The sequence below is a fragment of the Propithecus coquereli genome, unplaced genomic scaffold, assembly GCF_000956105.1.
Source record: "Propithecus coquereli isolate 6110/MARCELLA unplaced genomic scaffold, Pcoq_1.0 Scaffold155, whole genome shotgun sequence".
NCBI classification, from domain to species: Eukaryota; Metazoa; Chordata; class Mammalia; order Primates; family Indriidae; genus Propithecus; species Propithecus coquereli.
In genome coordinates, this window is record NW_012139969.1 from 462,604 (window position 1) to 479,771 (window position 17,168).

The 17,168-nt window shown below is 54.4% G+C and overlaps 2 protein-coding genes across 2 annotated transcripts; both read right to left on the reverse strand.

Annotated features, from left to right (window-relative positions):
• Positions 1–258: 258 nt before the first annotated feature.
• NEIL1 (nei endonuclease VIII-like 1 (E. coli)) lies at positions 259–6,893 on the reverse strand. Its single transcript, XM_012640588.1, has 10 exons — positions 6,807–6,893; positions 5,482–5,942; positions 3,080–3,199; positions 2,919–2,982; positions 2,621–2,720; positions 1,798–1,925; positions 1,255–1,282; positions 1,015–1,076; positions 721–886; positions 259–541 (listed from the first exon to the last, which is right to left on the reverse strand). Exons 2-10 carry the CDS (start codon positions 5,913–5,915, stop codon positions 471–473), a joined length of 1,173 nt encoding a protein of 390 aa, XP_012496042.1. The 5' UTR covers positions 5,916–5,942; positions 6,807–6,893; the 3' UTR covers positions 259–470.
• A 6,155-nt stretch (positions 6,894–13,048) lies between these two features.
• COMMD4 (COMM domain containing 4) lies at positions 13,049–17,081 on the reverse strand. The gene is made up of 8 exons (XM_012640589.1): positions 16,995–17,081; positions 15,178–15,249; positions 14,893–14,958; positions 14,629–14,668; positions 14,214–14,333; positions 13,969–14,049; positions 13,433–13,609; positions 13,049–13,348 (listed from the first exon to the last, which is right to left on the reverse strand). Exons 1-8 carry the CDS (start codon positions 16,995–16,997, stop codon positions 13,308–13,310), a joined length of 600 nt encoding a protein of 199 aa, XP_012496043.1. The 5' UTR covers positions 16,998–17,081; the 3' UTR covers positions 13,049–13,307.
• Positions 17,082–17,168: the final 87 nt, after the last annotated feature.

Here is a 17,168-nt window from a genome sequence, read left to right on the forward strand (position 1 = left end):
CAGCCACAGGCCCTAAGAATCCTGGACTGGAGGAGCTTAGGATCCTGGGCTGCCTGGCCAGGGTCTCCGTACCACCTCTAAGGGGCTGTCCCTGCAGAGGCGGACTGTCCTCTGATAGCCAGAGCCTTGAGGTCTGGGATGGGGGTTCAGCTTGCCTTGCTGAGGAAGTAGGCCTCCTGTTCCCAGAGCCAGGCAAGCAGGCCCTTCCAACCTGGCCACCTCAGACTTTGTGCAGCCAACCCAAGAAGTGCCAATAAGTTCACATTTATTGGTTTATAAAAAATACAGCATTTTTCACATGGGCTTTAAAAATATGGAAGGTTGGGTACAATTAAAAACATCCCAGTTGTGCAGGGAACAGCCACTGGGCCTGAAGCATACGGCCCCCTTGAGATGCCGCCTGCTTCTAGGAATTCAGACAGGCCCCCAGGTTCGGGGCAAGACGGCAGGTAAGCAAGGAGACCCTCCTGCTAAGAGGCTGAGGTCCCCTCCGGTTCCAAGGGTGGAGCATCAGCCTTAATCTTCCGAGATCTGCGGTGGCCTGGGCGGAAGCAGAAAGCAGGTGAGAGGATTAGCTCAGACTCCAGGCCGGAGCTGCCCCGACGGCCTCCCTCCCACCTTTGTCCATGGGGTCCCGCACCGCCATCCCTTCCTCTCCTGAAGAGCCAGTGTCTGTGGTGCCCCTTCCCTCCCCAGAGGCGGGTGCTGAGGAAAGCCCACCAGGGGTGGCCTGTCGCCCCTTCCTCCTCCCTTTCTCAGGGACTGTGGGAGCTTCTGAGTCCTGATGGAGGCTGGTCCCCTCAGGCTGCTGGGGTGCAGTCTTCTCAGGAAGGTCTCTCCAAGCCCTTCGTGTCCTGGAAGGGGCCTTGTTTGGAGGTGGAGGGTTCTGGGTAGAGGAGACACGGGTCTCTGAGGCGCTCAGAGAGCAGTTCAGAGATTGACTAGGGCCACCATGCCCCTGCCCCTTCCCAGGTGCAGCAGGGCAGGAGAGGGCTGCGCGGGAGCAGGCCATACCTTCGCTCTGTCCTCAGGACTCGGCCCTGTTGCCTTGGATTTCTTGTGGCGGGACTTGCGCCCTGCAGGACACTGGTGCTATGGTTGGAGGGTCCTATAGCCCCGACCCCTGTCTCCAGACTCCCACTCTGCCTGGGGGTACCCAGGGCTGGAGGGGTGGTGGAGGAGAAGGGTGCCGGAGCCCTGGCAGACAGGAAGTCCTTTCTGTTCTCTTAGCCTATTACATTAAGAGTAGCTTACCTTTGGGTGCCAGGGGTCCAGGATCCCCCTAAAATCGAATGAGGACAGTTCAAGAATCACCCTGGGTTGGGCAGGGGCAGTGTTCCTTGTAGAGGCAGGATTCAAACACACATCCTTCCAAATCAGTACAGCTCCACCTAGGAAGCCTGTCCGCTGGAGGGACGCAGCCTGGGTGCATGAGACCCATCCCCGCCCGCCATGGGATGGGGGAGAGGGACTGAGAGAAGCTGTGTCTAGGGTACAAGGGGAAGGAAGCTGGGACCTCCTCCAATGTCAAGAGTCAACAAAGCTGCCTGGCCCATGGGCTGCTCTACTGGCTCTATTGCCTTGCCCCTGGGATCCTGGGACTCAAAGGATCAGAGGGACACAGCATGGGGAGGACTTGGACCCTCAGGAGCATTGTGACCCTTGGAAGGCCTCCACAGGCCCTAGGCATCTCCACCTGGAGAAGACCCCAGCTCCTACCCTGCTGCAACCACAGGTCTCCACCCCACCAGTTTTCCTGGGGTCTCCATTTGCCTGTGTGAGCAGTGGGGCCCAAACCTGGAACCAGATGGTGCGGCCGTGCCGGTCCCGCAGGGAGCTCATGCCTGGCACGCCATAGCACCGCAGCCAGGCTCGAAAGGCAATGAAGTCCTCCTCCCCACTCTCCAGCCCGTAGCCTTTGCCCCCTGTGGGACAGAGGAACGGGTGCAGATCAGAGGGCAGACTCAGGGAGGAGTGGGGAGCCTGGTTAGAACTGGCTCAGGCCTCAGCCACATAAGCTGATGCACTGAGTCAGGGGCCATGCTCTCCCCCTCCAGCTGTGACTTCGGCTGGTGTCTTCCCCCTCTGGGCCACGACTTGCCCATCCTGGACTGGGTTTAAGAATCCTTCTGGCTGGGCGCGGTGGCTCACGCCTGTAATCCTAGCTCTCTGGGAGGCCGAGGCGGGCGGATCGTTTGAGCTCAGGAGTTCGAAACCAGCCTGAGCAAGAGCGAGACCCCATCTCTACTAAAAATAGAAAGAAATCAATTGGAGAACTAAAAATATATAGAAAAAATAGCTGGGCATGGTGGCACATGCCTGTAGTCCCAGCTACTCGGCAGGCTGAGGCAGGAGGATCGCCTGAGCCCAGGAGTTTGAGGTTGCTGTGAGCTAGGCTGATGCCACGGCACTCACTCTAGCCTGGGCAAAAGAACGAGACTCTGTCTCAAAAAAAAAAAAAAAATCCTTCTCCTGGCTGTCTCATGAGCAGCTTGGGGGAAACAGGCCTAGTCCATCCCCCAGTTGGGGAGTCAGGCCCAGAGAGGGACAACGACCGCCCTGGGGTTACACAATATACTGAAGCAGAGGCTGTTGCCATCTTTGCCTCCCCAGGCCTCACCCAGCTGGACCACTTCCTTGGGCACTGAGTGGCACAGCTCCAGCAGGTCCGGGTTCTGCAACTTGGCCCTGATCTTCTGGCTCAGGGTCAGCTCTGGGCTCTGAGGAAGGGCAAGGGCAGGACCTTGCTGTCAGCATAGAGCAGGGCCACGCAGAAGGCACATCTCCCCTCTGAGCTCGGTAGGGCCTTAGGCTGTCCATCCTCCCCGTCGCCTCCCGTTGTGGACCTAAGCTGGAGACATTTGGCTCAACCCATCCCCTCGCCAGCCCATGTGCACCATCCCTCTCTGTACCCTCACCGGCTTGCGCTGCTGCAGGGCCTCCAGAACCGTTCGGGCCTTCTCGAAGGGGGGGATCCTCAGCCTGGCATGGGGTGGGGACAGGGAGCCTTGCTAAGCAGTGGGGAAGGTGGGCACACCTGGCCCACCCCTGCCCTCGTGCCCACCGCCTGCCTGCTGACCGGAACAGGATCTCTGCTCGCAGATAGTTGCCAATACCATTGAAGAACCTCTGGTCCAGGAGGGCCTCGCAGATGGGCCGGTCAAAGGCTTTGTCCACTAGGTTTCGTAGCACGTTTTCCCTGGAGGGACACAGCCTGGGTGCATGAGACCCATCCCGACCCTCCATGGGATGGGGGAGAGGGGCTGAGAGAACTTGTTTCTGGGTGCAAGGGGAAGGAAACTGGGAGTCCCAGTTACCCCTCTGTTTGCCTCAGTTTTCCTATCAAGTGGGAGTAATATGGTATTTAAACTCACTGTGAAAGGTGAAAAATACTGATCAAAAGCAATGTGTTCAAGGGAACACACGAGTCTGTATGTGTGGTTGTGTGTTTATCACCAAAGTGCCTCAGACTCCTTAGGAAACTTGAGAACAAGGTGATCACAGGACACCAGACATGTCTGCAGTCTGGAACTCCCTGTCTAGGACTTGTGACTTGGTGACCACATGTGGATTTGTTTTTCTTTTTTGAGACAGAGTCTTGCTCTGTCGCCCGGGCTAGAGTACAGTGGCATCATCATAGTTCACAGCAACCTCAAACTTCCGGCCTCAAGCGATCCTCCTGCCTCAGCCTCCCAGAGTGCTAGGATTACAGTGTGAGCCACCACGTCTGACCCACATGTGGATTTGACATTGGTGGGTTCCACTCTCCTCAAGAGCCTGCAGACTGTCCGGCTCTGTGCAGCAGGTGTGTAGTGGCGAGTCCCGGCTAGCGAGTGCCCCAGCAGCCCCCACCCCACCGCCAAAGGTCATGGGTCTCAGCTCACCACCATGAAGAGGAAATGCATCTCGTTTCTTTGTGGAAAGGGTCATGGCAAGAGTGACTGAGTGCGGGGCGTGAGGAGAGTGTGAGGAGGGGGCCAGGAGTCAAGTTGTGGGGTACAGGTGTGAGTGGAAGGCTAGCCTGGGTGGTGCTCTGGTCCCTGAGGGGAACAGATCGCTACACGCCCCGGCTGCAGGAACAAGGAAACAGCCAAAGTGCTCGTTGTGAGAAAAGCTGCCAAGCCAGCTGGCAGGGTTAGCTCGTGGCCTGACTCCCTAGGAAGGATGAAGTGGGGGAATCCAAGACCGCGGACAGACGTCTCCTGGGGGAGGCACTCGGGGCTCAGGCCTGGGAAGGCCAGGAGCCAACTGGCTTCTGTGGCATCAGAGACGCCCCTGACCTACCCAACAGGCAACTAAGTCTCCAAAGGACCAACTGGAGGCGCAGTGACCCCCAGGAAGTGGGAACTGTCCAAGTCTACTCCAGGCCTTTGCATCCGTGATCTTGCCAGTTTCCGCCACAGCTCGCAGGGCTGGCTCCAACGGCACCTCCCCTGCGCCCCCTCCCCCACCCGGCCAAAAGTCATTCTCTGCTTCCTTGGCCTGTGGGATTTTTCCGCAGGCCGTGTCTATTTGGATTCCTCTCGTTTGTTTCTGTGCTTCCCTACCTTGTCTGAGCATTGGCTCTGCGGGAGCAGGGACCACGTTCGTCTGGTCACTGCTGTACCTGCAGCACCTAGAGCAAGGCCTGGCATGAGCTGAGACTCGTACACGGTTCCTCTTCAGAGGAAAGGAAGTGGCTAACACTGTGGTATCTTAGGTGACCTGCATCCCATCCCAGGTGGGGCTGTCATACCCTCCTGCAGGCAGGGAGCAGTCACAGATGAGACTACAGGACACAGACCAGTGGGCAGGCAGCACATGCGAGACCACGAAAAACCAGGTCATCAGGCAGTCCTCGCCCCACCCTCTTGAAACAATTCCTACTCACGCTTTTTTTTTTGGACGGTCTGGCTCTGTTGTCCGGGTTAGAGTGCAGTGTCGTCATCACAGCTCACTGTAGCCTAGAACTCCTGGGCTCAAGCAATCCTCCTGCCTCAGCCTCCTAGGTAGCTGGGACTACAGGTGCGTGCCACCATGCCCGGCTCATCTTTTTTTTATTATTATTTTAGGTAGAGACGGGGCTCCCACTCTTTGCTCAGGCTGGTATTGAACTTCTGACCTCAAGAAATCCTCCTGCCTCGGCCTCCCAAAGTGCTGGTGCACTGCACCAGGCCCCGCCTTACTCCTTAGTGTGTTAAAACCCCTCCACCTTTCTTAGCCTCCTGGGGGCTCCCAGAGGCCGCGTGGGATTCTGGGTCCTCAGGGCGGTGCAGAAGCCAGCCTCCTTTGGCTCCTCATCTCTCCTCCCACATCAGTTTTGAATTTCCACGTCTGTTGGCTCAGGGAGCTGACCCAGGGCAGGGACACTGTCTTGGTCTACAGATCAGGGGACTGAGGCCCTGAGGGGGCTGGGACTCACACCTCATTGGCCAACAAGGCACTAACAGAGCCAGGTCTGGAGCCCAAGGCTGTGTTTATCCCACCTGGTGCTGGCCCTACCTGAACTGCTCGTACTCCAGCAAGACACAGGGCCCTCGGCCCGGCTGCCACTTGCCCCCAAGATCCCAGCGGCCGAATCGGCGGATGTCCACAAAGCACAGGGCGAGCCGGGGGCCAGGTGGAGCTGTGTAAAAGCGAAGATGGGCATGGGGTGGCAGCTCATCTCTGGGCACCAACTGGAAGGAGCCGGACATGCCGAAGCGGAAGACGAGGGCCAGTGGCTCCTGTGGGGGCTGGGCCCCAGGCAGAGGGCTCAGCGTCAGGCGCAGCTCCTTGCCGCGGGCTGAGGCCGAGATGCAGTAGGCACTGCTCTCAAAGGGCACCTCGGGGTTGCGGCTGATGGAAGACTTCTCCACACCCCCGCCAAACACCAGGCCCCGGCATGCCTCATTCACAAAGTGGCTGGCCAGGTGCAGCTCGGGGCCCTCAGGCATTCTGCAGGAGGGGCGGGTGGCAGGGTCCTGTGGGGGCCAGAGGACAGCAGGTTGAGCCAGGTGTGCCCCTTGTGAGGTAGGAATTGTCACCCCCATTTTACAGAGGAGAACTCAGGATCAGAGGGGGATGTGGCCAGCTAGACTGGTAGGAAAGTGCTGGACTGGCCACAGTCCCTGTCTTGCACCTCTGCCCTCTTCCAAAAGTGCTGGGACAGCCCAGGGCACCAGGAGCACAGGCTGGGGAGGGAACAGGCCTCTGTCCTGCTCATTAATACCTTCCTTCCACCGGCTACCACTGGTGCTTTTAGAGTAAAGTCCAAACCCTTGCTGGGCCCAGGCTGCTGTCACTCACTTGCTCTTTCTGTCTTTGCTCCCCATTTCCCTATCTGGGGGAGCAGCCCCCCTCCCACACACGTCGTCTTGTCTTCTCTTCCCGGGACTCCCACAGTCTGAAAGGCTATTGCTGTCTGAGGGCTGCGCTCCTACCCAGGGTGAGCTCTGCTCGCTCATCCCCCACCGCTTAGACGCGCCTGCTCTGTACACGCACAGATCAAAGCGAGGAGCCCAGCTTGCAGCCAGCCACGAGCCTGCCACCCCGCGCCGGCCGCGATCGGGTCAGGGCAGGAGCCCGGACAAGGCGGAGGGAATGCCACACGTGCGCCAGCGCCGGGAGGAGGGCGGGGCGCCGGGAAGGGCTCCCCAGCTCCGAGCACTGGTCGCAGGGAATCGGAAAAGCGCACATGAGCCCCTGGTCCCCAAGGAGCCGTACTCACGTCCTCGCCTTCGCCCTACCCCCTTTGCCACTTTCCTCTGCCCCCGGACGTTTCGGGATCGAAGGCGAAGATGTGCGTCGGATAGAGGGGGGCATTTAGCTACGGCAGACTCCGTTACCTCGCCCTCCGCCCGCTCAGCGCCGCGCGGACCAGGGTCCCGAAATGGTTCGATTTGCAGGAAAAAGTGAACATCCAGGTTCCGAGTTTTGCGAGGGGCGGTGCTCTATGCCCGCCGTGTCCACAACTGAGACTCTTGGTTAACTCTGGGCCCCTTCCTCCCCAGGGCCCTCGGATCCCATCGTATTCAGCCCCGCTGCGCCCGCCCGCATCCCCTATTTCCACCCGGCCTTCCCACCTCGCCCCGCCGGGTGGTACCTGCGCGCAGCAGGCTCGCCGCCAGGCTGCAGACACTAAAGGGTTAATGCCGGGGGGGCGGGCCGCGCCTAAAAGCACGCTGGGAGCGTGGGCTCCGCTCCTGCGCCTGCTGGGAATTGCAGTTTTTCGGGGAGGCCGCAGAGGCTGTTGGAATGGAGAACCCGAGCTGGGAGGCTCCAGGGTGTGGGCAGGCTTTGGGGCAGTCACCTGGCTGAGAGTTGGCGGAGGAACCTGGCTTCCCACGGACCAGCGCCGGCGGAATCTGGGTCAGGTCTGAGGCCCCAGGCCGCAGCTGTCTCTGTGGTTGGGGGAAGTCAACTGCAGCAATGTCCCGTGTGCAGCTGTGCGCAGGGCTTGCACAGGTGTGCGATAAACACAGGCCCTGGGGACCCGGCGGTGACCGTAAGCATCAACGCACAGACATAGCACATAAACATAACTGCCTGCGAGTGGGAAGTGCAACCAAGCAACAAAAAACAGGAGCCGAGAAGTAGAACCCACTTCAGATAGTTTTGTGGGGGACGGCCTCTCTGCAGTGACCTTCAGGCTCAGAAGTCAGGAGCCAGCATGCAAAAGGCCAGGAGCAGACAATAAGCGGGCGGAAGTTACCGCCAGTGCAGAGGGCCCCAGGCGAGAAAGAGATTAGCCCATTGACAGAACTTGAAAAAGTCCCGCATAGCTGGAGGTAGTGTGAGGAGATGAGGACAGAGAGGCAAGCACCTCCGGGTCAGGTCAGGTGAGCCCCTGGAAACCTCTGTCGGGAGTTTGCATGTTATTCCAAGTGTACGCCTGAGCCATAGCCATGTTTTTCCCCTCCTTCATACTGCTTCTGCTCCTTCCATCATCTGTTCATTCATTTATTTTAGCAGAAGTATTTGAAAGCAAATTATAAAAATCATGACATTCATCCCCAATACTTTAGCATGCATTTCTAAAACCCAGTTTCCAGGTCGGACGCAGTGGTTCATGCCTGTAATCCTAGCACTTTGGGAGGCCAGTGGGAGGATCGCTTGAGGCCAGGAATTCAAGACCAGCCTGGGCTACGTAGTGAGATCCTGTCTCTACAAAAAATAGAAAAAAATTAGCCAGTCCCAGCTGCTCGGGAGGCTGAGGTGGGAGGATCACTTAAGCCCACGAGTTCGAGGCTGCAGTGGACTAAGATGATGCCACTGCACTCCTGCCTGGGCGACAGCAAGACCCTGTCTCTAAAAAGTAAATAAATAAAAATAAAACCCAATTTCCTGCAAAGCCACAATACCTTTATCACACCTAATAAAGTTAATGATAACTTCTTAATATCACCTAACAGCTAGTCCACAACTTTCCCCAATTGTCCCCAAAATGTCTTTACAGTTGGTTTTTTAACACAATTCCAATCAAGGATTATATGTCTCTTTCATAATTTTTAATCTAGATGGAACCACCTCATTCCATAACCCCCCCTTTTTTTCTTTTGGAGACAGGGCCTCGCTGTGTTGTCTGGGCTACAATGCAGGGGTGTCCTCATAGCTCACAGCAACCTCACACTCCTGGGCTCCAGTGATCCTCCTGCCTCAGCCTCCTGAGGCTGAGACTACAGATGCCCAGCCCATCCCACCCTTTTCTTGGCGGGGGGGAGGAGTCATCATGATGCTGACCTTTCTGAAGAATCCAAGCCAGTTGTCCTTTGAGACAGATACTCCATCACATTCTGGATTTGTTTCAACGTTTCCTCAGTGTGTCATTAACTTGTTCCTTTATCCGTAATTTTTCCTGCACGCTGCCAATTAGATTTAAAGGCTTGCTCGTATATAGAGAGGAACACCTCCTAGGCGCTGTTCTGTACTTTGAATTGCAGCACATGAGCAGGTACCCAATAGCCGGTTGTCCCACTTGTGAGGCCGAAATCCATCAAGGTTGAGGCTGTAGCAGCCAAGCCTCTGTATTGTAAAAGTTATGTTTCACATGTTGTGACCAGTAAGTAATCTATGGGGTAATTTCTTTCTTTCGCTGTTCTCTTTTTGTTTGTTTAAATTAAGGTGTAATTTACATAAAGTAAAATTCACCTTTTTAGAGTACGAGTTTTGACAAATACACAGTCAAGTAACTGCAGCCACACTCAAGAGAGAATGCACGTTGCAGCGTTATTCACAACAGTCAAGGTGTAGAAACAACCTAAATGTCCATCAACAGATGAATGGATTTTTTAAATGTAGTATACAATGGAATATTATTCAGCCTTAGAAAAGGAAATCCTGCTACATGCAAACTGCATGGATAACTTTGAGGACGTTATACCAAATGAAATAAATTAGTCACAGAAGGACAAAGGATAATTCCACTTACATGAAATATCTAAACTAGTCAAACACATAGAAGCAGCCAGTAGAATGGTGGTTGTCAGGAGCCGGGGCGGGGCCTGGGGGAGGGAAGAAGAAATGGGCAGTTTCTATTCAACGAAGTTCAGTTATGCAAGATGAATAAGCTCTGCAAATCAGTACAACATTGCACCTATGATTAACAACACTGTACTGTACATTTAAACATTTCTTAAGAGGGTAGATCTCATGTTAAGTGTTCTTACCACAATAGTGAGAGGGAGAGAGAGAATACATTTCATCATTTCCCCAAATTTGCCCTTGCACCTTTATAGTCAACATCCCCCAGCCATAGCCTTTTTGTTTTTTTTTTTTTGAGACAGAGTCTCACTCTTTTGCCCGGGCTAGAGTGAGTGCCGTGGCATCATCCTAGCTCACAGCAACCTCAAACTCCTGGGCTCAAGCGATCGTCCTGCCTCAGCCTCCCGAGTAGCTGGGACTATAGGCATGTGCCACCATGCCCGGCTAATTTTTTCTATATATTTTTAGTTGTCCAATTAATTTCTTTCTAATTTTAGTAGAGACGGGGTCTTGCTCTTGCTCAGGCTGGTTGAACTCCTGAGCTCAAACAATCTGCCCGCCTCGGCCTCCCAGAGAGCTAGGATTACAGGCGTGAGCCACCGCGCCCGGCTATAGCCTTTTGAGTGTGGTTTCTTTCCCTTAACGTAAAGCACTGGGATTCATCCATGTGATTAGCTTGCTGGTTCATTCCTTGGTCAGTGAGTAGCATTCCATTGTGTAGATGCATCAGTTTGTTTATCCATTTACCAGTTAAGAGACATTTGGGTTGTTTATGTGGGGCGATTCCTAGCACCACAAAAATATGCAGTTTCACATCAATTTTCACCTAAGGGTTTTAGCACCTTTGATGATCCTTGCCCCAATCAAGTGTTTAACTGGGAGTTATAAATGGTGAGTTTCCAATTCTGTCATTCCTTACACATTAGGTGAAATTCTTGTGGAAAGTATAGCTTTACCTCGTTGACTGGTTATCCTGAAATACTAAAAACACAGGACAAACTCTTAATTCCTTCCCTTTAAATATCAACTACCAGACTAAGAATTTGGTGCAATAATGACATCCCATGGTGACAAATTAGGATTGGTTTGGTTTCAAGAGGGGCTTTTTCTGTTAGAGCTGTGGCTCCCATCCCCCAGTAGCCTGTTAGGGACCGGACCACAGAGCTCTGCCACCATCCCTCCTCCCCACCCCCCAACCCGGGTCCAGGTTAAGGGGGCAGCTCAGGGGGTGGGGGGATCGGTGTGTGTGTGCGCACAGCAGGAGGTAATCAGAGGAGTCTGCAGAGTGAAGCTTCATCTGTATTTATAGCTACTCCCCATCGCTTGCATCACCTCCTGAGCGCCATGCTGCCACCCCGCCCCCCAGGCCATGGAGAAATTGTCTTCCATGAAACCTGTCCCTGGTGCCAAAAAGGTTGGGGACCACTGTTTTAGAGATCATTATGGACTCATGGATTTTTCACATTCAACATCTTTTGTTGAGATGGCGTCTCACTATATCACTCAGGCTAGCCTTGAACTCCTGGGCTCAAGCCATCCTCCCAGCTCAGCCTCCCAAGTAGCTTGGACTACAGGCTCAGGCTTCCTTGCCCAGCTAATTTTTAAAATTTGTTTAGAGGCAGGGTCTTGCTATGTTGCCCAGGCTCATTCAACATCTTTAAATCCACTGCAGTCCTTTTTTTCCCCTCCCATTTACTGAAAAAATATTAAGTATTGGGGCTATACAAACATGGAAACACAATTCCCATCTTTAAGAAACTCAGGCTGTTAAAAGAGGCAAATGAGTTGAAATAAAATTACAATGTAATGTTCCCAGAGCACTAACAGGAGCATCTGTGGGAATTCTGTGACAACACAGAAGAGGGAATGCGGCTTGAGGAATGAAGCTAGTATTTCTCTTGTGATTTTTTTTTTTTTTTTGGTCTGCCATTTTTTGTTTCGTTTATTCCATTTTCATTTTTGTTTTTTCTTGCCCAACTGTGGGCTACTTGAGCATTTTTTAGAATATTAGTTTGAATTATCTATATTTGTTTCATTTTATTTTTGACAAACATTAGTCGTATAAATTTATGGGGTACCATGTGATGTTTTGTTGCATGTATACATTGTGGAATCATCAAGTCAGGCTAATTAATAGATCCATCACCTCAAATATTTATCATTTCTTTGTGATGAGAACATTTAAAATCCTCTTTTAGCTACTTTGAAATTTACATTACCTATAGTCACCATGCTACGCAACAGATCAACAGAACTTATTTCTCTTGTCCAAAACTTTGCACCTTTTGACCAACATCTCCCCTTTCCCTGTCTTCCCTTCCCCCAGCCTCTGCTAACCACCATTCTGCTCTCTACTGCTATGAGTTTGACTTTTTAAAAAATACAGCATTTGTCTGTGTCTGGCTTACTGCACTTAGTGTAACGTCCTCTAGGTTCATCCATGTTGTTGCAAATGACAGGATTTTCTGCCTCTTAAAGGCTGAATAGTATTCCATTATGTATCTATACCACATTTTTAATCTATTTGCCTGTTGATGGGTGTGTTGTTTTGAGTATATTACACTGCATAGCTTTTGTAGTGGTTGTTCTAGCTATTACATTATACATACATAACTTGTCACACTTCACTGGTGTTGACATTTGATCAGTTTGAGTGAAGCGTAGAAATATTACCTCCCTTTACCCTCTCCTGTTTATAATCTTAAATATTTCCTCTACATAATCACATTGGACAGTGTGATGATTTTTGCTTCACCTGTGGAACATAATTTAAAACAGCTGAGAAGGAAAGGCTACTGTGTATCCAAATTTTTAACTCTTTTCATTGCTCTTCTTTCCTTCCTGATGTTCCAGATTCCTTCTTTCGTTTCCTTTCTGTTTACAGATGTATCTTTAGCCATTCCACTTTTTTTTTTTTTTTTTGAGACAGGTTCTCGCTCTGTCACCCGGGCTAGAATGAACGCAGTGGGGCAACCTCAAACTCCTGGCCTCAAGCAACCCTCCTGCCTCTGCCTCCTTCCAAGGTGCTAGGATTATGGACATGAGCCACCACGCCTGGCCGGCCATTCCCCTGCTTTAAGGTTAGGTCTACTAGTGACCTATGTGTTGTCTTTCATCTGAGAATGTCTTGATTTCCACCTTTATTCTTGAAGTATTTTCCACTGAATATAGAAATCAGGTTGACAATTCTTTTCTTTCAGGGCTCAAGACCATGAACGTTCAGTCCATAACACCACTCCTCTTGCCAATGAGTGGTTCAGGCATGCGCTCTTCTGTAACCCTAAAGATGGCAGGGAGATAAGGGCTCTCTCCTTTCTCTACGTGGGGTACCTGGCACTTGGGCCACCCACTTGCTGCCAGCCTGAGGACAGGGCCAACAAAAAGAGGGCAGAGCCAAGAGCATCCCAGGACTGGGAGCTAAAACTCTTGACTTTCCGCTCTACAGACAAGCTGATTCATTCTCATCCCCAGTCTGCCTCACCCTTGACCCGCCTCCATCAGCAGTTGAGAAAAGAAAATGAGCAATAGGCCAGGGAGGTCTGTAAGACACCGTGGTCTCTCTCACAAAAGCCCTGGATCTGAACTCGAAAGACACCCATGCACACACTCCTTTATACTTCTGTTTATTCTTCCTGCTCATGAAAACACGTCGACAAGTGCCTTCCGAGGGGAGGGGAGGCAGTGCTGGAAAAGACCCTCCGGCCGCTGCACCGAATTCTGCAGCGGGCAGCCGGGCAGCCAGGCACCTGGGAGGCAGGGAGAGGTCTGGCCCCAGCGTCCTAGAACTGGGGCCGCCACCTGAGGTCCAGAGAGCAGTGACTCTGCACAGGTAAGGCAGTTCCACACAGGCCTGGAACACCCTTCTCTCAGCCCAGGGAGCTCATCAGGGTCTGGGCCTGCTTCAGTTCTGCAGCGGGGAGAGGCGGACAGGTGGGAGGCAACAGGCAGACCTGGGAGGGCCCTTACCCCTCCAGGCATAGCTGAGCCTCACCTGCCAGGAGGACCTGGAACTTGTCTGTTGAGAGGGACATGGCAACAGGCTGCACCGGGGCCCCCAGGGCAGGTGCCACCTCCAGCCGCAGGTGTACCATGGGCTCTTCCACGGACTGCAGCAGGCTGGAGCGCAGGGTGTAGTCCACCCGCCAGCCCACACCTGTCAACCTATTCACTGTGAGACAGGGTGGGGTGGCTCTCAGGATCACAGGCAGGCAAGCCAGGTGGCCCTCAGTCCACCCACTAGCTCGGCCCTCGCCCCTTCAAGGCTGCATGGCTTCTAAGCAGCTCTCACCCCTCTGCCCCCGGCTTGGAACAGGGCAGCTGCTCAATACTCAGGAACTCGATCATCCACCGCGGACCCCAGGGAAAAGCAGCCTGGACTGGCGTCAGGAGAGCCAGGCCAGGTCCCCGCTCCGCAGCTGCTCGTTGTGTAACCCTAGTCAAGTCTTCTCTCTGAGGACTGGTGCTTTGCACACCCGCGTAACTTCTAGAATGGAGCCCACACTCCACCCTGGCTGGCCCCACACTTACTGCGCAGACTGCAAGCCCGCAGGTGCTCCTGCAGGGGGTTTTGCTTCTCCTCGTAGCAGCGGCACAGGCTAGCCGCGTGCTCTGCGGGCAGAATGGAGGTCTCTTGAAGTAGCAGGTGGTGGCTGGGGCAGAGGCAAGTTTCAGGCCCAGAGAGGGCAGGGCACACCTCAAGGTCACATGGCCTGGCCTGCTCTCCAGCAGCCCTTGGCCCGTACCTCACCCACCTGCCCACCCGCGGCCCGTACCTTTGGGCAGCCCCAGCTGCTGCAGTTCACTGGACAGGGATTCGCCATCGACGCTGTGCTTGGCCGCACTGGAGAGGATGAAACTCAGCACTGCCACTGTGGCCTTCACATCACCCGACTCTGGGGGACCGGCGGGTGGGGCAGGGGGTGTTACTGTGGCTCCAGCCACCTCCCTGTTGCCCTATTATCTTTGGCTCAAAGCCCCCAGGCCTCTGGAGCCAAAGGTGCTGCTGCTGCTCCACCAGGAGCTGGCAGAGGACAGGAGGGCGAGACTGTCAACGTCTTTCTTCCCTCATGCTCCTCCCCCGAGGCAGGTGGGTCAGGGAGGGCTGCAGGGAGGAGGGGGCCTCTGTGTGAGGCACTGGGCCAAGTACCCAGGGTTGCCCAAGGCCTGTGGACTCAATGGGGCACTCACCAAACTTGGCGTCAGCAGTGAGCTTCAGGATCTTCTCATACTGTGGAGAAAGGAGACCCTCAGGGATGACGGATCACTGCACAGCAGCCCCTCGTGCCCAGCCTGGATCCCGTGTAAGGAACAGGCTGGGCTGGAGAGAGAGGTGGGAGGTGTCCAGGGAGGTCGAGAGGCTGGATTCACCCCCTCCCCGGGCCTGGTGCAGCGTTTCTGGGCAGTGGGGGTCATAAGGTCATGGGACAATGGGGTGCTGGGTCCTGTACTCACGTCAATCCCTTGTCCCAGAAGCTCCTTTAGTACCTGGCTGCATAGCAGCCGCAGTTTCACAGAGGACTGGAAGGGAAGTCTTCCTATCAGCTAGACTGGCCCACCTCACCCCTCATTGCTGGGGTTGGCTCAGAGAGGGCCAGCCAGATGATCAAGGTCACAGCATGGTCGCACAGGCTGAGAGCACTGAGGACCCAACTCCAGAATGACCTCATCATCCCCATCCCCAGAATCCCCATCCCCAATGCCCCTCCCCCACCCCCACAGAGACCCCATGCACTCAACAATCTTGGCCAGTGTGCTGATCTCCGCCAGGACCCAGTCGGGACAGTCCAGATCACCACAGAACCGGAACCTCTGCAAGGCAGCAAGGCAGGTGATCAGGTGGGAAGGCGGGCTCAGGTAGGGCCAGGATCCATGTGTGCATGGCCCAACTATTGCTCAGTAGGGACCCCGGATCCCTGTCTGAGACAGACACCCTCTGGCCTCTGGTTCTCCTCATCACCAGGCTATTTAGAGAACTCACTCCCTGACCTACCTGCCACCAAACCTTGTTCTAATGCCTACTCCAGGCGTCACCTGCTTGACAAACATCACTCAGCGCCTTCTCTGGGGCAGATCCCGTTCTAAGTGCTGGGGCACAGCAGGGGGTAAAACGGAGTCCTGCCCTTGTAGACATGCGTGGCCTCTCTCACCACGTCCCCATACCCAGCCCCGGTCCCACTTTGTCCCTGATGCGCCTCGGCATGGCTTGCTCTCCTCATTTCATTCAGATCTTTGTTAGAATGACACCTGATTAGACGGGCCCTGCCTGATCAGACTTTATAAAGCGGCCCCTCACACAAGGAAATTCTGGACACCAGTGGCTATGTTCATTATCTTGCCCATGGTGATCCAAGACCCCAAAAATTTGTGGCGTTTTTTGTTTGTTTGTTTTTTTAGACACGGTCTCACTCTCGTTCTGTTGCCCCAAGCTGGGTGCAGTGGCACGATCATAACTCACTGCAGCCTAGAACCCCTGGGCTCAAGCAATCCTCCCACCTCAGCTTCCTGAGTAGCTGGGACTACAGGTGTGTGCCACCACACCCAGGTAATTTTTTAAAACTTTTTTTTAGAGATGGGGTCTGGATGTTGCCCAGGCTGGTCTTGAATTCCTGGCCTCAAGTGATCCTCCCACTTCAGCCTCCCAAAGTGCTGGGATTACAGGCATGAGCCACCATGCCAGGCCTAGGTTAGTCTTTGTTTACTTGTCCAGCCTCGCCTTTCCATAACCTCCAGATTACACTCTTCCAGCTAGCTGAAATGCATTCATACCTAGGGAGCCATGCTGGCTCTCACCTGAAGCCTTTGCACGTGCTGTTCCCTGTCTGAAGACACACTTCCCCTACCCCTGCTTCCCAAACCCTGGTACACCAACTGTACTGTACCCTGCCAGCTTCCCCTGCCCTCCCCCACCCCAAGTTGATGTCCCCCTCAGGAAGCCTTCCTAACACTATGCATAAAGTGCTGTTTGGTCTCTGCTCCTGGAGTCTTAACTAGGACAGGCAATGCAAGCCTCTGACTTCCTCTCCTGCAGCTGAAGTCCCACTCCCTGGCACACTGCATGGTATAGACTAGGCACTAACAACGTATCTGCTGAATGAATGAATGGATGAATGGATGAATTGGGAAATCCCAACACCAAAACTACTCCTTTCTGGCTCTGGAAAGAGTGAGAGGCTTCTTAACAGTGTGGGAGAAGCAGCCTGATTCTAAGCAAGTTCTTGTTCAAGTACCTCAGAGGGCTGGGGACGTGGGAACCCTTAGGGCTGGGGAAAGCCTGGAAGGTCTCCCGCTACCGACAAGCCCCAGTTCCTGGTTTTCCAAGGAAGCACCCTGGACTCTAAGCCGGCTGGCCCCATCCATCCCGCCCGCGGTGCGCAGAAGCAGGGCTGCGGTGGACTTTTCTCCACCAGACCCTCGGCCCCCACGACCGCACCCACGGCGTTTGCGGAAGGGCCTGCGCACTCCCCCTCTCCTCGCTTCCAGCGCCACCGGCGCCCCACCCGTACTACCCGTCCTGCCCCAGCATTGCCTGTCTCGCACCACCCCTCGTCCCTCACCATCGCGCCAGGAGGCCGGAACCCAGGAATTTCTTTTTCCGGTCGCGCCTGGTCAGCTGACCCGGCGATCACGTGACTCGGACTCACAGCGTCGACGAGGGCGGGGCCTACTCCGGGGAGGATGGGAGCCGATTGCTGCCAGCTGTAGGGGGCGTAATGCGAGAGCCGCCTCCT